We start from the raw sequence: 25,554 nt of genomic DNA, 5'->3' as shown, positions 1-25,554 counted from the left end.
CCACGTTGTAGCATTTTGTGCTTTAAAACCTTGGAACGGCAGGGCCCTATAAAGCCAAAGTATGAATGTGAGTGCTTGAAGGACTTGGCAGGTCTTGTCCCAACAGCTCGTGGATGAGACACCCCCCCCCCCCCAGCCCCTCCTTTCTTTCCCCCTGTAAATTATAGCAGCACTTTAGCTAATGAAAGAATTGAAGAGCGGCCACTAATAAAAACCATTTAGTGAATAAAGCACTCCCACTCCCCCCACTAACAAAATTAAATAAACTGGCCATTTAAGGAGCGGGGGGGGGGGGTGTATTAATATTTATGAAATGCGGAACCAGAGCCATCCTCCCCATCCTGTGTCCAATGGTAGCTTATACCATCGCCCCTTGGTAGCGCACCTATCCCGACATCACATCACTAACCCCTCCTAGCTGGAAGGAGGGGCAGGAGACGGGGACTTGAAGGGTGCTGAGGACGCAGCCGGGACAGTCTGTCTCCAGTCGTAGAGCGGGCTGGAGCATCCCACCGGGGGGGACCCGCAACCCACTCAACGAAACACCTTGAGCGCTCACCTTCAAGAGAAACTTCACGGCCAACAGATGTGTCAGAAAGGTGTGTCTTTTTTTTGTTTTTTTTTTATAATTCTAATCTCTCACCTGTGTTACTACTATGATGAGATGTTGTCTCCACTTTTCAGATGATGAGAGCACAACAGGTGAACCCGGCAAGCAGGTAATGAAGTATCACAATCATCATCTCCATGTTTTTTTCTCCTTTCCATCTTCATGTCATATCACCACCAAACGTAAGCTTTCTCCGAGGTCACATCGCTTCGTGGCACAAGCGTCACCCCAAAGGAGACGATGGAGACTCAAGGAAAGGTAATGAGATTTAAGTAGGAAGAAAGCGCTTTCCTCCATTAAAATAGGGTTAGGTTTAAAATGTCAGGAGAATCGAACAAAACACCCCAAAAAATCGTTCAAGTTTGGGTGAAGTTTTCCTAAAAAAAAGATGAAATCCCCATCATCGATTTGCAATGACCGTTAAGAAGGATGGGCGTGGGTGGGGTTTGACGCAGTTTTACCGCAGGAAGGGTGGAGCCCCCCTTTTTTTTCCTCATGCCGCAATGACCTAGCATTATTTTTCATTCATTTTTCGAATATTTTTTTGTGATTGGAAATGGAAATAACACCAGAGTATTTTTTTGCAATTTTTAAAAAATGTTTCAATTGATACAAAAAATAAGTAATACCCCTTATTTTATTGTATAGTTCCTATTTAATACGTCAACTGGGCTGGAAATGACACAAGAAGGTTTCTTTTTCAGTGATTTCTGCAATTTCATACTGGGAAAAATATTCATAGCCATGATCAGGAAGGAGCGTTTTAAGAAAACGCAATCTTTGCACCATTTGGAAGGATCCTGGTCACTTCTGGAGAAACTATAAATTCAACATTCTCATTTAAAATAATGAAAACAGCTCACATCTTCACATTTCAAATTACTAATTTGGACTTAACTCTATATTAAAACTCAATTTTTCACTTTTACTTGTTAGACTCCAACTTCAAGATATTAAATAGAAAATTACTGATTTTTTTTTAAATATTTCCTCATATTTTGCTGATTTATTCTGTCATTCCCAGCTCAACGACAGACAGATGAAGTGATAAAAATGCACCGTGACTCAATTTTATTATTAATAATTGGGGGTATAACACTATTTATTTTTGTTTCATTTTTGGCTGCTTTTTTGTGTCATATCTAACTAAAAGATGTCTACTCCACAAATAAAAATGCACTTCAGCTCAAGATTAGGCTAGTTTAGGAATCATTTGGTGATCAAATGGAAGCTAAAACAACTATGTCTATTTTTTTAATGGCTTTTTTTAGTGTCCTTTGTGAATCAGTTGTTTCATTTCTAGCTAAGAGATACAAATTCAATTAATAAAAATGGGATTCAGCTCAGAATTTGGCTAGTTTATGGGTAATACAGAACAAGAATGAGACACTTTTTAGACGTCAACTTCCACGAAAATCTCACCTTGTCTCTTGCTATGAGTTTGGTGCAAAATGTATATTTATTGTTTAAAAAAAAAATATATATATATATATATATATATATACACAATCATTTGCCACAGTTCTTGTGTCACTTCCAGCTAAAAAAAACAAACAAACAAACAGCCATTCCACAAATAAAACTGAAAAAATAATTACTTTAACACAATGTGGCCCTTCTATAAATAATTTTAAGATCCCATCTTGATTGCGTCTTGATTGTGGTTCTTCCTTCTTCTGACCCGGCCCAGGGCGCCATTGTGCTTGATCTAACCATGCAGTGCGTCATCCGTCCATGGTTGTGCCAAGCACTTTGGAGCCTTTGTGAGCACCTTCCACTCGAAAAGCATCTTTTTTTTCTTTACCTTGGACTCCTAAAGGTGTGACCCTGTGTGTGTCTTGCAATAAATTTCCCCCGGATATCCCGTGTGTTTAAATTGTGACTAAAGAACACAAAATAAAGCCAATGTTTCTGCCCCAAGTGGTCATTTCCTCTTCCCCCCCAAAAAAATCCAACATGGCAGATTTGCAGAGTCCATCAATTACAGTAAGTGCTCGCCGCCACCAAAAATGTCTTCTAATTTCAGAGGTCCTTTTTATTAATGCTCTTAGGAGACATTGCGTCATGCCAATGTGTGCTCTTAAAGGCGGATGATATCATGTTATTGCGACACTTGTGTTAAATGAATACTGATCATGAACAGTGTGTGTATCTATGAGCTCCAAGTGTATTTTGTACATAAAAATAGGACACATCCCTCAAAAAGTAATTGCATTGATTTTTATCCTTATATACGCATTTATTCTGTTACAGACAAACGTTCAGCCTTGACATTTAACCCAGACATTTCTACGTGATCCAATTAGCCTGAACTACGGCAGCTGTCATGGGCCAACTTAATGCAAATTGCTTACCGTAAAAAGGAAGGCGGAGTGGGGATAGAGACACTGAAATGACACAACTTCATCTGATTTGATCTTATTAGGAAAGTGGACTAATTTAGCAAATATTTTTTCCTCAACCTGACGTTTTAACACGGTAAGGAAGGATAATACAAAAGTAGAAACAAATGCTTTTTGACCCTCAAAGGCTTCCGTAGATAATACGGCATTTCGACTTAGCCAACTAAACTAGTTAGCAACACGTAACAAATATACATTGAGGAAATGTGAACGTGTTAGAAGTTTAACTAATTCAACGACCTACTTGTTCGCTAACTTTACATATGACTGCCTGGTGAGAGGGAAGCAGTGGACAAGCTAATTACACTACAAACGGGTGACCAAACGCGTCCTGTTTTCACACCCTGTTTTCGCTGTGTTGTTGTTTTTGCGTGATGAATTGTCCCCTTTGTCGTTTTTTTCATTGGATGATTAATTGACTCATAGTTTTAAATTGTTTTTGTTTGATGCGGTGATGTAACGAGTGGAAACACAAGGTGTCGCCATTGCACCAGTCCGCCAATTCAATATGCAAAGAAACTTTGTTAAAGAACCAAATATTATTGCGTTATTGATTTTTAGAGTGTTTTTTCCAATGGAAAAAATAGCTAGAGCTGTACGTGGCCTCCGAAACACCCTTTGGACACTCCATGTTTGAATCTCTTTTGATTTTTCTCCAATTTGTACTTAGGCTGATGTGTCAACTGAGGAGAATGCAGTAGCTGAAGCAGAGAGTGACGCTTTTCATCATTAAGGTGTGTGTATTGAATCAGTAAACTGTAATGTTCTTAGCGGTTATCTAATTCTTTCTATTTTGTTCATCAACTTTTTCATATAAAATGATGGTTGCTCAAGATACAGAAATGTCCTGCATGTGTGTAGAAAAACTTTCAGCAGTTTCTGAGCATTACTCTGACAGGTGACTTGAGTGATTCGACTGACTTACGTCAATGAGTGACATAAATTATAAATATTGAGATATTAAAATTAGGATAGAAGCCAAAGTAAAAGTTGGATCACGCCACAAATTTGCGTGCCATCCTATACTAATCTTCTCTTTATCGTAATCCAATTTTAGTTAGCGTGCTACCGTAGCAATGCTGTCTAGAAACGCTGCTTACTGAGTATAATACCACTGTTTTTCCTTAGTCATGGTGGTACTTACGAGTTTGTTCTGAAGATTAGAATACGTTATAGTGTTCTTTATAGTTTTATAGTATTGTCTACAACCTATGTTGAACTGTTTTACGGAGACTCAAAACCAGCGATGCTAACAAACAGTTATAAAGTCTAAGTCAGTCTGGCGGGGGCTGATGGGAAATATATGCAAATCAATGTGACGCCGGCTAGCTTTCATTGGTGCTGAGAAAAGGCCCTCCCCTCCGTGGTAGCTGTAGCGAAGGCCTGATGAAAACACCATGTAAATGCATGTCTTTATGCCACATTGCCAGGCTGTAAACGTTTTTATTGTTTATAGGTGGCGTTGTGTGTACATTCAGAAGAGGATGACTTTGATGATATAACAAAACAAAAAGCAGCAGAATTCCATCACAGTGAGTTAGCATGATAGGGCTATTCCAGTAGTTTTTTTGTTTTTAATGGACATACAACAGACTGTAGCACAAATGACCAACAGTGTGAGATGTTTGTTTGCTACAAGACTTGAAATGGGGTAACCTTTAATTTCACCGTGTCCCAAAAAACAGACTCTCAAACATGCAGTACATACATTTATAAGTGCATGTGTACCACTGGTGTGAGGATTCAATGGTTGTTAGAAGACACTGTGCCCCTGCTGTGGAAGGACTGGTTTTAGCTTCACAAGAGCCCTAAAAGTCATCATGATAGCCCAAATGTCAGTCAAATGAGCAAGCTATTCTTGTGCAGAAATGTGAAAAGCAACCAATCTTGCGGCCTCAGTCCTTCATTAGTCAGTGTGGAGATTAATCAGCCATGTTCTATCGTAATTACTGCAAAAGCACATCCGTTAAATTTGTCCTTGTCTTCTTTAGTCAGGTTTGCCACAGCATAGTCATAAAGCGAGACAAAGCAATTTGGCCGTGTCATCTCCCATGGACCAGTGTTGCAGCACACACACAGCACACATTTTGCATGAACGCCAGGGCTCAGATCCATTCTTCTTTTCTTCATCTACAAAAAAAAAAACCTACACACACACACCACACCCAAAATATTTGGGTTTTTGGAGGGTTTCATCTGCACAAATCCACCGTGGGTCCATCTCCATATGTGTTCAAGCAAACATCTGTCCCGGACCTCCAGTGTGGCTCTTCTCTGTAGCCAGACGCTCCTGGCTCTGTTGGCGGCCTGTGTCACTGCTTTTAATGACACTGGCATAGTCATACACCCCCACTTCCAAGTTCCTGGCCTTCAGAGCCGCTGTGTGAAGCTTCTCCAAAAAGTCAGGCATACCTGTCAGGAAAAGCAAACAAATACAATTTTTAATTTGGGGTTTTTCAATCCAACGTTTCATATGACGACATTTCAAGATTTCACCCGTCAATTGCAGCCATACCGAGTGAATGAGCCGATGCACTCGCATCGCGCACATGCGCATCGATTAATATCGATTATTTTCCACGCCCTTCGTAAGTATGTCGTTTTTTTCAACTTGCTTCTAATGCACTTTTCTGGTTAAAAAAACAAAACAGGGGAGACCTCACACACACTAAACAGGGGCCCGAGAGGCACCCAAAAACTGCATAAAAAGCCAGAGTTTGAGGGTGTTGATTTTTGACAAAAAACGTAAGTATGTCGTTTTTTTCAACTTGCTTCTAAAGCACTTTTCTGGTCAAAATAACAAAGGAAACCTCACACACACTCAACAGGGGCCCCAGAAGAACCCAAAAATGGCATAAAATGCCAGTTTTAAATTTTGCGATTTTTGAAAAAAACGTAAGAGGTTAGTAGTAGTAGTAGTATGTCGTTTTTTTCATTTTTTTCAACTTGCTGAAAATGCACTTTTCTGGTCAAAAAAACAGCGGAAACCTCACACACACTCAACAGGAGGCCCAGAAGCACCCAAAAAACGCATAAAATGCCAGAGTTTGAATTTGGTGATTTTTGACAAAAAACATAAGGGGTTAGTATGTCGTTTTTTTCAGTTTTTTTCAACTTGCTTCTAAAGCACTTTTCTGGTCAAAATAACACAGGAAACCTCACACACGCTCAACAGGGGGCCCAGAAGAGCCCAATAATGGCATAAAATGCCAAAGTTTGAGGGTGTTGATTTTTGAAAAAAACGTAAGGGGTTAGTAGTAGTAGTAGTATGTCGTTTTTTTCATTTTTTTCAACTTGCTGAAAATGCACTTTTCTGGTGAAAATAACAACGGAAACCTCACACACACTCAACAGGGGCCCCAGAAGAACCCAAAAATGGCATAAAATGCCAGTTTTAAATGTTGTTATTTTTGAAGAAAACGTAAGGGGTTAGTATGTCGTTTTTTTCAAATTTTTCAACTTGCTGAAAATGCACTTTTCTGGTAAAAAAAACAGCGGAAACCTCACACACACTCAACAGGGGGCCCAGAAGAGCCCAAAATGGCATAAAATGCCAAAGTTTGAGGGTGTTGATTTTTGAAAAAAAACGTAAGGGGTTAGTATGTCGTTTTTTTCATTTTTTTCAACTTGCTGAAAATGCAATTTTCTGGTGAAAATAACAAAGGAAACCTCACACACACTCAACAGGGGCCCCAGAAGAACCCAAAAATGGCATAAAATGCCAGTTTTAAATTTTGCGATTTTTGAAAAAAACGTAAGGGGTTAGTATGTCGTTTTTTTCAATTTTTTCAACTTGCTGAAAATGCACTTTTCTGGTCAAAAAACAGCGGAAACCTCACACACACTCAACAGGAGGCCCAAAAGCACCCAAAAAACGCATAAAATGCCAGAGTTTGAATTTGGTGATTTTTGACAAAAAACATAAGGGGTTAGTATGTCGTTTTTTTCAAATTTTTCAACTTGCTGAAAATGCACTTTTCTGGTGAAAATAACAAAGGAAACCTCACACACACTCAACAGGGGGCCCAGAAGAGCCCAAAATGGCATAAAATGCCAAAGTTTGAGGGTGTTGATTTTCGAAAAAAACGTAAGGGGTTAGTATGTCGTTTTTTTCAAATTTTTCAACTTGCTGAAAATGCACTTTTCTGGTCAAAAAAACAGCGGAAACCTCACACACACTCAACAGGGGCCCAAGAAGAACCCCAAAATGGCATAAAATGCCAGTTTTAAATTTTGTTATTTTTGAAGAAAACGTAAGGTGTTGTTAGTATGTTGTTTTTTTCAATTTTTTCAACTTGCTGAAAATGCACTTTTCTGGTCAAAAAAACAGCGGAAACCTCACACACACTCAACAGGGGGCCCAGAAGAGCCCAAAAATGGCATAAAATGCGAGAGTTTGAGGGCGCTGATTTTTGCCAAAAAATGCAAGGGGTAAGTATGTCATTTTTTCAACTTGCTTCTAATGCACTTTTTTGGTCAAAAAAACAGAGGAAACGTCACACACACTCAAGAGGGGCCCCAGAAGCGTCCAAAAATGGCATAAAATGCCAGCCTTGCACGCAACGAAAGTTCCTCCTGCACTAAAAGTGCTGCATCATGTCTGCATGCTCCCAAATCCAGTACTCATAGCCAGATGATGACATTTTTGCGTTTTGAAGGGTGCAAAACTTCATCATTTTTTATACACATACAGAAGTATTTGGTAATGTAACCATATAGTGACATAATGGTCATTTCTTCCATTCTCTCTTCCTTGTATTTTGCAAAGATCAACTGCTTGTGTTGTTTCTTGAATTGAAGATGGCTTTTATAGTTATTACCCCAAATCCCCACACAATAAGTTTGATATAGTAGAACCATATTTACATTTTTGATTGAAAACAAATTTTGCTTTGTTCAATATTGAAATATAAAAGTAATTCAGGTATATGCTGTACTGTATGTGAGAGTGTTGCCAGGTTAGTTGGCCGGGAAAAAAATCCAAAAAACTCACCACTGGACACCATCCAGCTCACACAATAACGAGGGAAGGCAGTCTGCGGGTCGTCGCTGTAAGTTAGTAGGTAGTCAAAGCCATTCTGGGAACACAAGCGGTAACATTTAAATAAGTGGCACAGCCATAAAATAATCTTATAGTCTTATGTAAACTGGATTAAACTGATTTTTATAGCTCATTCTATGCAATGATACATGATAATAACCTCATCAAAGGACGTGTGCGGGCGGATGACCATCTTGGACTTGTACGTGTGAACTCTCACAAAGTCCTGAGACTCTGGAACTCTGGGATGCTGCACAGCTCTTTAAAAAAAGTGTCATATTTATTATGTTCATTGATGTATTCAAATGTTACTGCTGCTGCATGAGATGGACTGTTGCTTGTAAACTCCAACCTGGACACCAAGATCATCAGGTTGTTCTCCAAGTCCACGTCGTAGCGTCGCACATACACGTAGTCTCTTGAGTACATAGGATACTGTGATGGAAAATGGATTTAGTTGTTGTATTTTCGGAGGCAAATCGAGAAGAGGAGGAGGAACTCACAGGGAAGTGTGTAGCCCAGTGAACAACTTCAGAGCCTGTGTTGGCGTCTCGGTCCACCACTTCCAGTTTGATAACCAGAGCATCCCACTTCTTCCTGTACTCTGTGTCCAACTGAACCCAAGGCAAGACAGAGGTCAGCCATGTTGTTATTGTGCTATTAATACAGCAGGCAGCAGTGTTAAAGGGGAAGCCACAAATACACCATCACATGACACCCCACCAGCTGAGGAGCAACATTTTAGAAAGGCATGCTGGGGTATCTAATGTAATCTGGATTTTATAATAATTTTATAATAAACTATTAACTAAAAATATCATACAACACGATTTATGTGATATATTCCATTGTACACTGATGCATGTTCAAATAAAATTCATTGGTTAATTAATGGTTAGAGCGCAGGCCACACAGCTCGGAGCTAGGAGGGGTTCGATTCCCCCTCCTCTCTGTGTGGAGTTTGCATGTTCTCCCCGTGCATGCGTGGGTTTTCTCCGGGTACTCCGGTTTCCTCCCACATTCCAAAAACATGCTAGGTTAATTGGCGACTCCAAATTGTCCATAGGTATGAATGTGAGTGTGAATGGTTGTTTGTCTATATGTGCCCTGTGATTGGCTGGCCACCAGTCCAGGGTGTACCCCGCCTCTCGGGCCAAGATAGCAGGCTCCAGCATGCCGCGACCCTCGTGAGGATAAGCGGTCCAGAATTTACCAGGATTACCAAAATAGTTGTTGATTAATTAGTTAATCGATTAATTGATTGTTGCAGCTGTAATAATGACAACAAGAAAAAGCTGTTCAGTTAATGCGTACCCCCCATGAACACCTGTGGCTTCACCGTGTGACAAAAATCAGCTCCAAACTAACAACACAGCTTGTTTTGTTTTAAAAATAAAAATGTCACTGTGGTAAGAAGTTGCATTTACGGAAGCTAGGCGGTTAACGCTAGCTAGGTAAAGTGTGTAAAGCAAGAAATGCAAAAATAGCTGAACAGAGATAAGTTTAGTAAGCATAATGCAAATATGCTGGCATCAATTGGCATGATTTGTTGGCAACCCTACATGACACAGCAGACATGTCGGATTTCCCGCCAAATATACTAATAAACACCTTCCGACGCCAATCACAAAAACCGATCTGCAGTTTTTTACAGAAATCAACAGATGTTGATCGGAGCATTCCGACTTTGGATACGTCAAAAGCAGCTACTGCCATCTTGTGGAGTTAATTTTTAAAATATATACATAAGTAGGTTGCCTGCAGCCACATATCGTGTGGTCATGCCAATATTTTTTATATGGCACTAATTCCAGACCCTGGGGTTTAAAGACCACGTACTTGGTCAGGGGTCTATAATTAGCACCATATCAAAAAAAATGCTTAACAGCGGTGGCTGTAGGCAAATTCTTGATGTAAAGACTGTATGGCAGGGGTCTCAAACACGCGGCCCGCGGGCCAAATGTAGCCCGCAGGACACTAGTTTGAGGCCCCCGCCTTGATATGAAAGTTTAATGTTAGTGCGGCCCGCGCAAGTTTGATATGGATGCTGTATGGTATCATGTACCCAGAAAAAAATATTACGTTTGATTAATGTTCATGTTAAAGGTTAAATAACTGTTAATAGTTATCCTCCCCATCCATGTGGAAGTGGTAAGTTTTTGGCTATTTAAGTTTAAAGGAAATAACTTGAAGGCTACCGTTTAGATCACTAGCGCTCTAGTTTGCGAGTTAGCATGTGTCTCAAGACCCTGCAGTTGCGCAATATGTTGTAAATAAAAAAAAAAGAGTATAAATGTGACTATAGTCGTGTTTTGTCATGTCTACAGGGCTCTAATAATGCTTTGTTAATTTTAATCTGAAAAAATAATTTGTCTACCCAACTATATGTGGTTTCTTAAGTTTTTATTATTATTATTATTATATTTATTTATTACTGATTGATTGATTTTTTTTTTTTTTGGAAAACCTTTTTTTCGCCCAGACCCTAGCTCCAGTGCCCCCCCCCCCCCCCCAAGTAAATTGAGTTTGAGACCCCTGCTGTATGGTTAATTGAATACTGTACCTGCACATTGAAGAACTGTCTCGGTGTGATGTCGCTGTAGGAGCCCAACACTGCGATACAACACCAAAATAATGGTTGTTATGAGCTACTTGTTTCGTTGTTGTTGTTTGTGAGCCAACTGACCTCTATACTCATAGAGGTGACTGTCAGGGATGGGCCGCTTCCAGACTCTGAAGTCCTTCTTCTCCATCACAACCTCCCAGCCAGGCTCCATGTGTCCTGTGGCCACTTTGTTGTTCTGCCTTTTCACCACTTCCAGTGCTTGCAGCTCAAGTCCACACCTGCACGTAGATGTAAATATTAGCACAGGGCGTTGTTACCAAGATGACGGGTGGCTTTGCATTGCATATTTTTGTCTTTTTACTTATTCCAAACCTGTGCATCTCCTCGTCTTGAATCTTCTCATTTTCCCACATGAAAATACCCGCCAGGGCCGCAATCAGTCTTCCGGTAGGGGGGTGCTTGCTCTGGAACCTGCGCCACATGCTCCCGGCCAAGGTCCACCTGGCCCTCTCAGAGTACAGGTTGGAGTAGAGCTCGCCGATCTTACATGCACGCCGGAGCCTCTGGCCGGTCAAAAAACTGCAGTGGTCCATGAATATGGACAGCAAGCCCTTCCTGTTTTGTCCACATCTTGCAGTATCCCCGACAAGGACAGCTGCCCTGTGGAGGGTGGACAGGAGCAGGCCTGTAACCCTGCCCAACCACGGAGACGAGCCCGTGCCTTCCTCCTGCACAGCCTGCCGGAACAACCTTTTGCTCTGCAGCCTGGACGTCCTGACGCCGATCTCGCAGGTGAAACGACGGGGCACCGAATGAAACATGGCGGTAAGTGTCCCAAAGGCTGGATGAATCCCTCCAAATCAAGTTGCGAAGTAGTAGCTTTTTAACAAGTCGAGAAGCTGCAGAATGCACCATGCGATTGTTTATATGAGACGTGTATATATCATAAGATTATCTCAAATGTCAATCACATTATTGCACTCAAGCTTGCTATCAGGGAACACGCGACATTTAGCATCGGCTAACTTTAGCAAGACTAACCTTAATCAAGTATTTCTGAATCAAAGGTGCTATTACCACCACCTTAGCGTGTAGACACTTTAAGTACCTCCGCTCCGGCGTTTATGTGGTTTAAACAGTGACTTTATCCCGAAGACGTGCACACGTTTCGCATCCTTACTCGTTTGACCTCCTGTTCTTCCTGTCGTCTCTTGGACACGCCCACCAGGAAGTTCAACCCCGGCGCACATAAAACACGCATATGCATTGGACAGAGATTATTCATACGACTGTTCTGATTGGTTGAGAGGGTGAATTCGTTTTAAGACGATTAGCTCTTGAACTAGCATGACCCTGGTCGCTTAAAGAATTCAGAATCAGCGACATAAAATGTATTATTGAATAGTTTCTCTGGTCATATTTTGCTATATATATATATATATATATATATATATATATATATATTATATATATAATCTATATATATATATATATATATATATATATATATATTATTATATATATATATTATTTATCTTTTTTATTCGAGCGTTTGCGTCATCAACATGCGACCATAGCAAGCGGCATTAACAGATGGTGCTGCCTCAAGAGCCCAACTGTTTACGTACCTTGTTAGACTTGGGGGTATGTCCCGCAGTTGTCTTCATTATCTCACATTGTGTAACTAAACAGGAGTACTAATATAAATAACTATTATGCCATTTGAATTGAACACAATGCCGACCTTGTACGCAAGACGACAGGTGGCGCTAGTGGCCACGGAAACAACAAATATGTCTGCCCTGTCAATGTCAATGCAGTGATGCCGAAGATGGCATACTAAAATAGGAAGATTGATTTTAACATTATAAGGCAGGTATTACTTAATAATTCACTTCAAAAGTAGACAACATAAATGGAAAGAAGTACTTTAATACTGAATAAAGTTAAACCATTATGCACCACCACAGTGTTACCATTTCTGAAATTCTGTGTGGAAATATGGGGAAATAACATAAATATATATATTGTAGAAATCCTCCCCCTGAGGACTCTAAGTGGGTTTCGAATAGAGGATAAGGGAATCTCAAAGAACCAAATGACAGAATGAGAACCAGATTATTTATTCCTGATAACAATACCTAATACAGACGCCCGGGCTTATCTGCAGTCCCTGTATGCCTACAAGTAAGCGCGTCTTATTACAGCGCAGCTGCAAGAAGCACCCTTCCTTTCCCTGCCCGGCCTTTTATACATTCGAGGCTGGAGTCCTGATGCTGGAGTCCTGGACCAATCAGCTTTCGCCACTGCCCTTGCTTGAACCGCTTTCATGGTGTTTCTCCTTTCGTTTGTTCGCTGTGGCATTAAGGCATCTTTCCTTTGCAGAGGCATCAAGGCGTCTGGAACATTCTGCTTTTCCTTTGTTGCAAAGCAAGCTCTCATATGCGTACTCAGTGTTTCCACCTTAACTGTCAGTTGTCACGTTAGTCCTCTTTTTGTGTGTGTGGGTGCGTGTATCCTTTATATCCAAAGTATCCTTTGTATTTGTGAGACTATGTGTTTTCAATATAAAAGCGCATTTCATTCACGAAACACGTTGCACAAAAAAGGCAGACAATATTGTACATCGATAAGTCCGATACCAAATAAGTATAGGCCCAGTATCTCCGACACCGATACAATTTTCAAAATCATTGAATTATTTTAAACAAACAAAAAAATTGTATCAACGCCCTTATCTGTGGAGAATTTAACAATATTTAATACAACAATATAGACCAGGGGTGCTCATTAAGTCGATCGCGATCTACCGGTCGATCGCGGAGGTGGTACTGGTCGATCGCTGGTCGATCGCGGCGTGACATTAAAAAAATATCATCCCAGCATCAATGCCGTCACTTGATTGATATACAGGGCAGCCATTCAGATGACAACTGAATGTTGCCCTTCGGGCGACCAATCAAATCAAACAACGTCTCTAAGTGCAGCAGAACTTACGATGTCAGCCTATCATCCATCCCCGTTACTTGATTGACATACAGGACAACCAGTCAGATGACAACTGAATTTTGACCTTTAGGTCACCGCTCATGCGTAAACAGCGATGCAAAGTGCTAAGCTAGTCGGCGAATCAGATTTTAAGCCCTCGCTAAAGTTTATGGCCACTAAAATGAGTGAAGGAGCTGGACCAAGTAAAAAGGCAAAAACTGGAACAAGTAAAAAGGCAAAAAACATATCACTTCCATACGGATATGGAATATTATACGGATATTATGATACGGATATTATCCATGACTGATAAACATTTGGAAGTGTGCTTGAGGCTGGCTATCAGCAGCTACTGTCCGGACTATGCATCCCTGGCTGGTTCAATTCAGTGCAAGTCATCAAAGTAAACTCAGGTAATTACAATTACAAAAAAATTTAATAGTTAATTATATGTGTTTTGCATTGTGAGGAAAAGCGGTAGAAAATGAATGAATGAATGAATATAGACAATGTAACAATAATATTGAAATGATTAAAGTATTTCCTTTTATTGCATATAATTGTTGAGCAAAAAAGTGGTGTAAAAGAAGTAAACAAAAACAAAAACTACTTTTGGCTCTCATTCAAAATCTTTGGCTTTTTGCCCCCTAAGTCCTCCTGTGTCCAATGACATTCCATGGGCTTATAAAATAATAATAATATATACAATACATTGGAACAGGACGAAAACAATACAGTACAGTATTAAAATGAACGTAGGCGAGAACTGCAAAATGTCGTTTGCATCACTCAAGTATCGATCTGAAACCAAGACGAGCATGGTATCAATATCGACATATGACTCGATCCACCATCTGGAGATAAAACCTGCTGTTGCCTGCTTGTGCAGCCGGTAAGAGCGAGTTCCACACACGCGGTGGATGGAACCGTGGTGAACTATTGGCGGTTCTGGACTACAAACGGTTATTGTCATCTTCCTAACTGTAAGTTTTTCCTCCCCCAAACATTAGGCAGCTATTCGCGGCGACAAGCTTTTATTGTACTTTGAAATATTTTATAGTCCCGCGCGCGCGCTAACGTAACGTTCCTGCTTCAAGCAGACTGCTTGCATATGTGTGTGTGTGTGCGCGCTCGCGCACTCGTTTAATTAGCTTACCGGCTTGTCAAACGCCACATTTCAACTATATTACAACTAAACGCTTTAATAAACGTGGTGTCTGTCGCTGTGAAATATGTACCTATTGTGTCTTATAACACGGCCCCTTACTCGCTTATATGGCGGCGGGGGGGGTCGGCCGGCGCTCGTGTTAACATACATGGCCAAACGAGTTGATTTCAATGACACGTTAGAAAGCTGGCAAAAGACGAGTTACTACGCTGCAAATTATGGCCGAAAGTGTACTTTGTTGATGATGATTGTGAAGTGAGTTCCAACTCCTAATTTTTACGACAGGTCCTTTTTGTCTCGCTGCTAACGTTAGCATTGGTTGGTCGTCTGTCCGATACTTGGCAGGTCATTGAAGGAGGCTCGGCACTAGCCAGCTAATACACCCGTCTGCCTCCTTCATCGGAGCCACATCCGGTTGACGAGATAGCGTCGTGGCGTGCATGAGAAAGCAAACAGTAAAATACAATGTTTAATAAATGGAGAGTGTCAAGGTGTGTTTTCAAATGTTTGTTCCCCTTAGTATGAATGGATGGCGACACGTGTGCGCTTTGAAAATGCCCCACACCCAGACGCGACGCTTTGATCCATAAACGGTGTTATTTTAACCCAACTGAGTTGTGTGAAACACAAATTGTATTAAACCTAACTGGAAGTATAATTCGTTAGAATTATATGTATCAAATACAGTAATCAGGCTTTGTCTTGCGATGCTAGCCAAACAATGGCTATCGTGCCTACATTAATGAGGCGTTCCGGGAAACTCGGAAGTCGTAAATTTCCGCTCACCAAATATGACGTCACATGTCGTAGTGAACAGAATAGGTTGATTTCCTATAGTAGATGTTAATATTAACGGCCACCTTATCAGCATAAAATTAATTGGCCGATGACTCCTGCGTAAAATGAGGTTGTGAAGTTGGAGGGGTTTTTGTTTGTTGGCATTTAAGTTTTAGGACTAAAAATGTTGTCAGATGTTTTGTGATGAACATTGATACTATGATTGCAATGCTCTCATGGGTTATATATGATAATGGAAACAATCCACAGTCCAAATGTATAGTTTGTTTAATAATAGCACAAGGGATAAACCTGTTCTGAACATGAAAAGGAGTACAAAAAAAAAATCAACTTGTCCGTCTAGATCTGCATTTCAGGTTTTTCCACACTCCCATATGTTTTTCTTAGTGTCGTCACCTATGTAAAAACTGTCACGAGCATGGAATGGACCTGACCTAAAGCAGAGCTTCTTGATTTCTCACTCTTTCAGGATGTTCCCGAGCTCATCTGCAGTTGCACAATGGCTGTCTGTTCACTTTGCGTAATAGCCAGGACCCAAAGAAACTATAGCACATTTAGTATAATTACAGGATAGCAATAAGTACCATCGTCATCAGCACACTATACCTCTGTTTTCTTGCCAGTCTCTGACAAGTCCTGTAAAAACAGGTGGGCCTGCAAGAAAATATATTTATATTTTTCCTTGTACTTCAATATTTTTTTGTTATATATTCTAGCATTAGTTTTTGGGGCATTTGTGCCTAAAATTTACAATCATGGTTTCAACAACTGCAGCTGTAACAGCAATAGTGTTAGCTAGCACTGCAGCAACAGCGGGGCCCTTGACGACTTACTTATGGCTGCTGATCATCGGCTTTATCATCGCCTTTATCTTGGCCTTCTCCGTTGGTGCCAACGACGTCGCCAACTCATTTGGCACCGCCGTGGGCTCTGGAGTAGTCACTCTAAAACAGGCTTGCATTCTGGCCACTGTGTTTGAGACTCTGGGTTCTGTGCTCCTCGGGGCCAAGGTCAGTGAAACCATCCGCAAGGGTATCATCGACGTGGGCATGTACAATGGCTCTGAGCATGTGTTGATGGCCGGATCCATCAGCGCCATGTTTGGTGAGTAACTGCACCGAATTATTATATTATTATGCCGTATCTGTGTTCTGAGTATAATCAAGGTCTCTTTGACTTTAGGCTCTGCTGTGTGGCAGCTGGCTGCCTCTTTCCTTAAGCTCCCAATCTCTGGAACTCACTGTATTGTTGGTGCTACTATTGGCTTCTCTCTGGTAGCCAGAGGCCAGCAGGGAGTCAGGTGGCTCCAACTTCTCCGTATTGGTAAGTCTGGACATGAGTCATTAGCAGGTTGATTTAGCTTCAGTGTTTGTCTCATTGCGATTATAATGGAGCATAGCTGCCACTGCTTTGCGATTAAGTCAGTGTTTTGTTTTGTGTGGGACCACCCGTGAGTGTCAACAGTCAAAGCCACAGTATGTAGCTGAACAAGATGATAGTAAACGTAACATTCTTCAGAAGTTAAGTATAAATTCCCTGAATAAAGCAAAGCATCACGCTGGTGTTCCATTCCTTCTACACAAAAGCAGATGTACTCTGTGGTCTCATGAGCAATGCTGGTGGTAACTGATGTAACGTGAGATGCACAGCAAGGGTTTCCTGTTTGAAACCCGACAGGTGGGAGTTGCTTCCCAAAAATGAGATACTATTGTTGGATGATTGCTTTTTACTGCGGCGGGGGAATAATCTTACTTCAATTTTGTCATTGCAGTTGCTTCCTGGTTTCTGAGTCCCCTCTTGTCTGGTCTAATGTCAGCAGTCGTTTTCTACTTTGTGCGCTTGTTCATCTTACACAAGGTAAGTTTTGTTTAGTTTTTTTTCCTCCCCTGCATGTGAAATGTACATAATACATGAGAAGCGTGTTTTAACTGTAGCAGTACAAAGGGGCTTTTGCTCAAAGGTGTGATTTCTCTCCGCAGAAAGACCCGGTACCTAATGGACTTAGAGCCTTGCCTATGTTCTACGCAATCACCATGGGAATCAACCTGTTCTCCATCATGTTCACTGGAGCTCCGAGTGAGTATCACTGGTCTACTTTTCTCTCCATGGCCGTTTCTCAGCCACAGCTTAAAATAAACCCTCAGTTTCCAGGATGGCCACATATATTCTAGACTCAACCAGACTGTTTACCATTATAACTGCTTATTTTAACATCTTTTGGGGGGGATTTTTCTGCTTGTGGTTTTGAAGTGGGTCATAGCCAAAATTACATTTCTTTTTAGAGCGCAACACAACAGGGATGTGGAAATAAGATTTCACTTAAGTCTTGACGTCACTGTCTGGCCTTCAGGCATGGAGGAAAAGTGAAGTAACAAGGCTGTCATGAAGTACTGTATATTTGTCCGTAGCAGTCTAAAATCTTTAAAAAAAAATGTTCTGAATACATGTTGCCCTTTTTAACTTGCATACACTTTTATTAAATGAGCAACTTTTGCTCCTTTTTGTGTTCTTCTCTCTACAGGGCCTAACAAGATGTTAGCTGGCCTGGGCCATTAAATGGTGGCTACAGGCCAGAGTAGGACCAGATATGGTGCGCTGATGTGATATGTACACATCAGTGCACTAAGAGAGGAGATCACTTTGGTTCCATCGTAACCCATAATAAGTCTGCTTAGCCCGGCACATTATGTACAATTATCCTTGTACATGGGGGACCTGTACTTTGGGTTAAAAAAAGGTGTGAGAATGCATTTGACACATTAACAAATGTGTACTACATACACTAGATCAGTTCTTCCACATTAGGGATGTGATATTCCTACCTAGCAGCTGGTCAACATGTATTGTTAGTCTACTATGGATTAGCACTGCATGCATGTTTGGTGGTAATAGCCAAGCAACACTGCATTTGGTTTCCTGTCACAGGACTCAGGGTTCAGATGTTATCGTTGTTGTGCGACAGGACACCAGACATGCCGGGACACATTCCTACACATGCATGCACTCAACCTTGCATACCAGCGGCCGAGACCTCAAGTCAGGGAGGCCAGAATGATTGAACTTCAGGGCAAATAATCTGAGGGTCGGGTGTAGATCTTCTACAGATGAGGCTGAGGATAACTGCTAGAGCTGCAACAACGAATCGTTGAAAATCTACTTTTACATTACATTAGAGTAGTGGCAGTTCCAGACAGCTTTTAGGGGCAGGCAGTGCAAACGGCAGTAAACACATCCTCTGTTTTTGCACGCCAGTGTGTCTTTCAGTGTCATTGTGACAATTTGACCCTCACACCAGCCTCCATTGACAAGAGTTCAATGTGTTTGGCTGGACAGGGATTTTCTGCCTGGGTTACTCTGAAAAGCAAACATTGGTTGCCGTTTGTTTCTCTGGTGACACCAGCCAGCAACATAACTGCCTTTTTTTTAACAATTTGTTTTTAAACTTGATCCCATTTCCTCAAACAAAATCATCATCCCTTAAGGTTGCTATTTTTAGGTACTGCCTTTTTGTGTTTTTGAAACTTTAGCTGAACTTTAAGAGCTTTGGCCAGTCAGCAGGATGGTAGGCGAGCGTTAGGTCATATGGCTCCACGCAACCATAAAGTATCACTCTGGCTGTCACTTGTGTAATTAAAGCTGGGAGGCGAGCCGGGGGGGAAAAACACACTGTAATTGTGTAAGGCGGCCCACGGTGTGCGGAGGTTTCAGGGAGGGGTGTGGAACGCAGCCGTGGTCAAAATTCCATTTCCTGTGCAGTTCCCATTCATCCCACTTAATGGTTGCGGTGGGACTGTTGTGTAAGATGCCTGCCACTGAGTCACAGAGACGGACGGATGACATCAATGGCCGTCTAGCCCCCCCGCCCCACCACAACCAAATGTCCCTTTTGAATGACACCTGTTTGTCAGCGTCTCGCTCCATGCAACCTCAGTAAAAGGGCAGCAGCTGTTCAGAGATGTACCCTCTGGTTTTGCCTCGCCCACCCTAGAGGGCGCACGGCTCTGTTGCGTAACTCGACAAACACCAGTGAGCTGCACTGCAGTCTGGAGCTGCAGCATGACTCAATCGGGAGAGACCTCCTCAAACCAAACACTTATCACTCGGACTTGCTCTGCATTTCCTTTTGCTTGTCTTGGCGAGCCGTTAGTGGAAGTATTAAATGAATCAGGTGACAAGGTCACCTCGTGTCGGTTTTAAATTTTTTGTCTTGCTGATAAACTGCCAAGATGACTGCCTCCACTGAGACATTGAAGCCGTTACTCTGCACGCACACCGCATCACGTCTTGCACCAGCTTTGCTGCAGTGTTGGCATAAAAGCCCTCCTTTACTTTTCCTCTCACTGCCCCTTTTCGAAATGTCACCTTTTAAGGAACTCATTGTCCCATGTGCACTTGTTGGCATGCCACGTAACGGTCAGGGCAACATTTGGGGTCTTTCACCCCTGCTACCCCCCTTTTTTATGTTACATAACTGTTCACATCAAGATGTGTTTTCCATATTTAACTAGGACGCTGTTGTGTTAATATTTACACTGAGCTGGCCAATGATGGCACACTGTCGTCAAAGTCCCCACCATTGACCTGAAGTACATTAGGACAATTGGCTTCGTAGCTGCCCATAGCGATAATAATAGTATTTAAAGAGGGGATGGGCATAATTGATTTAGGAATTACCTTGAACAGGAAAAGTGATTAGAAAATGGTTGTCAAAATGGAGTGCACTATTTGGCTGCAATCAGCAGGGGAGCTGTTTTTCTACAAAGAACATGACATACGCTACATACGCTACATCCACTATATGACACAAGCATGGAAACAGGAGTTTAATTTGAAATCAGGAATAGTTAATAATAATAATTTTCCCCAGTGACAATTTAAATGTAGTGAAATGTCCATCCCTAAATAGAAATGTCCATTCAATGAAGACTATGTGCTGCCTACTAAAGGACAGTGGCACCCGCTGCCCGTGTTTTTAAATACCTGCATTTTTTTCCTCTCCATTTGTTTGGTCTTGTCTGTGGCGCCCGGCGGTCCTCTGTCCAGTCCTGGGATTTGACAAGCTGCCTTGGTGGGGTGTCCTGCTCATTTCTCTGGGTTGTGCACTGCTGACGGCCATCGTGGTCTGGTTCATAGTCTGCCCCCGCCTGAAGAAGAAGATTGAACGTAAGTGCCAAAGTTTTACCGCTTTGTATTTCTATTGATCTGAGCTGACAAGTGTTGTATGTTGAGCTAGCTGATACCAGCCACTCTGTATAGTATTTGGGTCAAAGGGATCCACTAATTGGCCTTTAACACGCTCGTTTTTAAAAGTCCTGGTTGACTTGAACGTGTTGACACGGCATTGGCGTGTGTGCTTGTGTGTATGTGAGAAATAAAAGGCCGGCGGGTCAGTGATCGCCTCGGCTCTCGTCATGACTGGTTGGGATGATGCAATGTGGCCAACTGGTCAGAACGCTCCATGGATTATCTCGCACACACATACACACTGCAGTGTGCTTCACACTCAATCCACAAACTTGTCAGGTGAGACTGGAAAGCTGTGGGTGTTGAGCATCTTACCCGATGACCATCTTTGAAGATATCCGCTTTTGTCCACAAGTAGACCACTTTGAGACGTCTGATCTACCTTTTGTGTTTCTCACTTCCAGTAGAATAAAAATGAAAAGAAAATGTCTAAAGTAAGCTATGTGTCGTCTTGCAAAGCAAAGGTATCTGTTAAAAATGCATTCTAAGCATGCTTAAATATGCATATATTTTGAATAATAGGCTGTTTTTGACCAAGAAACGACATGATTTACAAAAAAAAATTAAGTATGGTGAGGAATTGTTGTTGTGGCTTGGAGCCGCTCTGTATGACTTGGCCTTCACTCCTTCCTTCCTTCCTTTCTAGGAGACATCAAGTCTTCCAGCCCGTCAGAGAGCCCCCTAATAAAGGAAATGGAAGGCCATTGTCCCATCCTGAAGCAGACCACAAAGGAGGAGTCTGCGCCTTCAGTCCCAGCTGTCAATCAGAGCCCCTCAGCTCAGCCCGCTTCTGAAGAGCGGCATGTGGCGTTTGACATCGGGGACTGTGACGATGGGGAAGTTGTCAAAGAACGCAAGGTGGCGTTTGATATCGGAGAGTCGGATGAAACTGACTACAGCAGTGCAAATGGTGGTAAGTGAATTCACGGGGTCTCTCCTCTCTGTGGGACAACTGGGTGGACCGGCCTCATTTGGACCTCTCTTGCAGTCCCCAAACAGGTCCAACCAAACAATCAAGTCCAGCACAGCAACGGCTCTGCAAACTCCACCAACCAGGTCCAGTTCAACAACCATGTCCAGTTCAACAACAGGCCGGCGCAGATGCCAAGTAACGGCTACAGCCAGTACCACACGGTCCACAAGGACTCCGGTCTCTACAAGGACCTCCTGCACAAGCTCCACCTGGCCAAGGTGGGCGACTGCATGGGCGAAGGTGGTGACCGTCCTATAAGGCGCAACAACAGCTACACCTCCTACACCATGGCCATCATCGGCATGCACGCTGACTTCAAGCACAAAGATGCCGATCCGCAGGAGGGTGAGAAAAGTGGCCCCGGGGGTCAGGACAGGAAGCGCGTGCGCATGGACAGTTACACCAGCTACTGTAATGCCGTGGCAGAGTACGCCACCCCCGAAAGCATCGGGGAGGGTGATGTGGCACTGGACATTGGAAAGGAGGACGCAGACAGCACCCAGAGTTCCCTGGATGAAGACGGCCTTGAAGCAGACAAACCGGAAGTCTCTATGCTTTTCCAGTTCCTACAAATTCTCACCGCCTGCTTCGGGTCCTTCGCTCATGGAGGAAACGACGTCAGGTACACGGGCATTTTGTCTGTCAACACTCCTCAGCTAAGCGGATGTAAGCCAACAGGTTGTGGTCAAAATGGTTTAAAAGATATGCTAGCATACATGAAATACAACGTATGGGTCAGTGACTTAGATTATTAGTTTAGATGCTTTCCAACCAATCTTGCTCACAGTTTACAGGCAATATTATGGGTGTCTAAAACCCCTAGATTAGACCTGGTGTAGGAAATTTGAAGTCAGACTTGCAGGGTTTAATAACTGTCATTATGTGTATTAGTCAGAACAATAACAGGCAACATGGATGCATTGCGTCATATTTTGTTGTTTGTGCAGCAATGCCATTGGACCATTGGTAGCGCTGTGGCTGGTTTACAACAGTGGCAGCGTCGACTCGGATGAACAAACACCCACTTGGCTGCTGCTCTACGGGGGCTTGGGCATCTGCACTGGGCTCTGGGTGTGGGGGCGCAGAGTGATCCAGACTATGGGCAGGGACCTCACTCCCATCACCCCCTCAAGGTACACACCCATGTGACTCACACACATACAAAGTGCCCTGACGCCACCATAAACCAGACTTTGCATAGACATTAGCCTGAAAGCCACTTGTTTTGTTTGCCCTGCAGTGGTTTCAGCATCGAGTTGGCGTCCGCTCTGACTGTGGTAGTTGCTTCCAACATTGGCCTGCCTGTCTCCACCACCCACTGTAAGGTAAGGCCCACTATTGTAAACAGGAAGTCTGCTAGACCATGCACACATAGTCACACAAGTCAATAAACAACTTTCTCGAAACATACCAAGTCATGTGACCACGGATTGTTTGCAGGTGGGCTCTGTGGTGGCCGTCGGGTGGCTCCGCTCCAGGAAGGCAGTGGACTGGCGTCTATTCCGCAACATCTTTATGGCATGGTTTGTGACTGTGCCCATCTCGGGCCTGATCAGCGCCGCCATCATGGCCATCTTCATCTACGGCATCATATGAGCCTGCAGACGCAAACCCCCAGCCGGGGGAGGGGAGAAGACAACTGCTCCATGGGCACCGAGAGAGGAGCGGAGTTGGGTGGGGTTAAAATATATATCGCTTACCTCACGCCAACAACTTTTAAAAAGAAAACACAATGTGATGGGACGTGTGACCTAAGCCTTTTGAAAGATGGCTGCATTATGTAACAACTTGCTTGCTTCCATTTGGGCCTCCCATTGATAACATTACATTTTTTTTCCCCCCATATCTTCTTAATTCTGTCAGAGTAAAGGCTTTCTCTAATACAAGCTTCTGTTTTTACTTTGCAGTTAAGACATTTTTTGAAAGAACCCTGTTTAGAACAAGACCAATTAAAATGCAGTATTAGACATTTGCAGATGTAGTATTTCCTGTCTTAACACATCATGGAGGTCACGTAGATGCAAAAGTGTTTTTTTTTTTTAAAGTTAAAATGGTTATAGGTGTGTTTTTATTTGGCAATAGTCAAATGTATGATGTATTGTCAACTACATTTAGAGAAAGTATTTTTACATTCAATTCTGACACCGTATAAAGAAGTACAAAGCCCACTTGTGGATCCCATAACTGAAGACGACTGAAGAACAATGTTACCTGAATTTGATGTTAAAAACAATGTGCTGAACTCCTGTTTCAACTTGAAGGAATCGTGAATCTTTATGGTTAAATGCTTTAGACCTCCTTTTTAGTTCACCTCATCGCCGTGATATTCCTTCCTGTGGGATTTCCACCCGCCTTGACTGGTTTGCGGTTTCAGTTTCTTGGCTTTCCTCCTTTCCTCCACCTGGCAGGTGAATAAGCCAGGTGGTCTGCTGTGTGTTTGGGAGAAGAGGTGTTGCATTCCATTGGTGATGTGTGTGTCTGCAGAAATAATGCATATCACACATGCAGATGCTGTAGCTGCCTTAAATTTAATTTGCCCTTAAGGTACCAAAGAATTATTTGTTTTTTTACTTTAAATGCACATCAACACACTTGAGCAACACTGTGGATGGGGGGGAAACATGACAGTGAAATAAAAACAGGAAAAATACATTGCTGCTCTTTATTTTTTTTTCTATGCATTGTTTTTCAAAATCAATTTTTAACAAGAGTTTTGTTCCACAAAACTGATAGAACTGCATTTGTAAGTTGGTAGAACAAATTGCAAGTAAAACCATACAATAGTTTCATTTTGACACTGGATTAAGGCACCACTATATACTATGTTGGATCAGTACTATAAAAGTACCTAGTATACTCAAAGCCTACATTATATTAGAAAGCTGAGCGTCGCTAAGGTCCCCACTGCACCTCTATTCATGACACTTGATAAATGGAACACTTGCCTTTTATTAACAATCATTACATAATGATTGCAGCAGTGCTCTGCCTCAGTGGTCACTCCACTGTGTGTGTTTTCTCACTGCAGTGCATCTACGAGGTAAGAAAACAAGACAAAAACAGTCAAATTCCCAGCACCGGAAGCCATTATTAGTTTCACTCACTTTGGTGCTATTTTAGCCTCCAAACAGGTTAGATCAACAGGTACAGTAAGATTGTTGAAGTGTGTAAGTACAAGTTGTAAAACACCATTCATGGGATGGATGTCAGCACACTTTACGACTGTAAAATAAGCAGTGGCAGAAATAGTAACAGTCCAAATGAAGAACAATAAGCACCAAGGGACAGTGCTGTCCTGGATTTGTGTCCTACTTAGAACAAGGAGGCCGGCCTTCTTTGGTCCAAATAAACAGACCAAAGATTTTTGTCATCTATTTACTTCTCCAAAGCACTTATTTTGTAATCATCTTGAAAAAACGCTAAGGGTGAGGTTTGTGTAAATGTGTTGTCAGCCCAGGCCTATAAAAGATTTTTTTTTTTTTAATCTCAAGACAGACTGGCTGTTTTTTTTTTCATTGCATAACTTGATATTCCCAAACACGTACACTTCACTTTCACTCCATCTGACCTCAGTCACTTCTATAGCACTGCCATCTATTTACATCAAACGTATTCACGTGTTTCATTGTGTGTGTTAGTACCTTGTTCCTTTGTTGAATCCTGACTGTCATCTTCTGCAGAGGTAAAGAGTACATATGCATATTAGCGATAGAGTACACACCATTACATCATAATAGAGTTGTGTTTTCATTTTCTTGTCTTGC

General features: G+C 42.1%; 2 protein-coding genes and 1 long non-coding RNA gene across 6 annotated transcripts; 2 read left to right on the top strand and 1 right to left on the bottom strand.

The window, feature by feature from the left end:
- The first annotated feature begins 2,972 nt into the window (after positions 1–2,972).
- Positions 2,973–4,880, top strand: LOC131109028 (uncharacterized). Its single transcript, XR_009120620.1, has 3 exons — positions 2,973–3,088; positions 3,683–3,746; positions 4,469–4,880. It is a non-coding gene; the product is annotated as an uncharacterized LOC131109028 (long non-coding RNA).
- On the bottom strand, positions 4,440–11,896 carry stard7 (StAR-related lipid transfer (START) domain containing 7). 4 transcript variants are annotated; one of them, XM_058060552.1, is made up of 9 exons: positions 11,800–11,896; positions 10,992–11,518; positions 10,740–10,897; positions 10,617–10,666; positions 8,557–8,667; positions 8,406–8,488; positions 8,214–8,313; positions 8,006–8,090; positions 4,440–5,424 (listed from the first exon to the last, which is right to left on the bottom strand). In XM_058060552.1, exons 2-9 carry the CDS (start codon positions 11,438–11,440, stop codon positions 5,246–5,248), a joined length of 1,215 nt encoding a protein of 404 aa, XP_057916535.1. In that variant the 5' UTR covers positions 11,441–11,518; positions 11,800–11,896; the 3' UTR covers positions 4,440–5,245. The 4 variants fall into 4 exon arrangements, with proteins under 4 accessions (XP_057916535.1, XP_057916526.1, XP_057916517.1 ...); XM_058060543.1 differs by having other exon boundaries at positions 11,661–11,851; XM_058060534.1 differs by having other exon boundaries at positions 11,728–11,851.
- A 2,551-nt stretch (positions 11,897–14,447) lies between these two features.
- Positions 14,448–24,427, top strand: slc20a1b (solute carrier family 20 member 1b). The gene is made up of 11 exons (XM_058056831.1): positions 14,448–14,590; positions 16,043–16,677; positions 16,756–16,896; positions 17,345–17,430; positions 17,553–17,649; positions 20,617–20,736; positions 21,464–21,730; positions 21,806–22,412; positions 22,738–22,923; positions 23,031–23,115; positions 23,231–24,427. Exons 2-11 carry the CDS (start codon positions 16,329–16,331, stop codon positions 23,384–23,386), a joined length of 2,094 nt encoding a protein of 697 aa, XP_057912814.1. The 5' UTR covers positions 14,448–14,590; positions 16,043–16,328; the 3' UTR covers positions 23,387–24,427.
- The last annotated feature ends 1,127 nt before the right edge of the window (positions 24,428–25,554 follow it).

Source organism: Doryrhamphus excisus, chromosome 2, assembly GCF_030265055.1.
Source record: "Doryrhamphus excisus isolate RoL2022-K1 chromosome 2, RoL_Dexc_1.0, whole genome shotgun sequence".
Taxonomy (NCBI): Eukaryota; Metazoa; Chordata; class Actinopteri; order Syngnathiformes; family Syngnathidae; genus Doryrhamphus; species Doryrhamphus excisus.
Note: the sequence above shows the minus strand (reverse complement) of the source record. Positions and strands in the feature narration are given on the sequence as shown.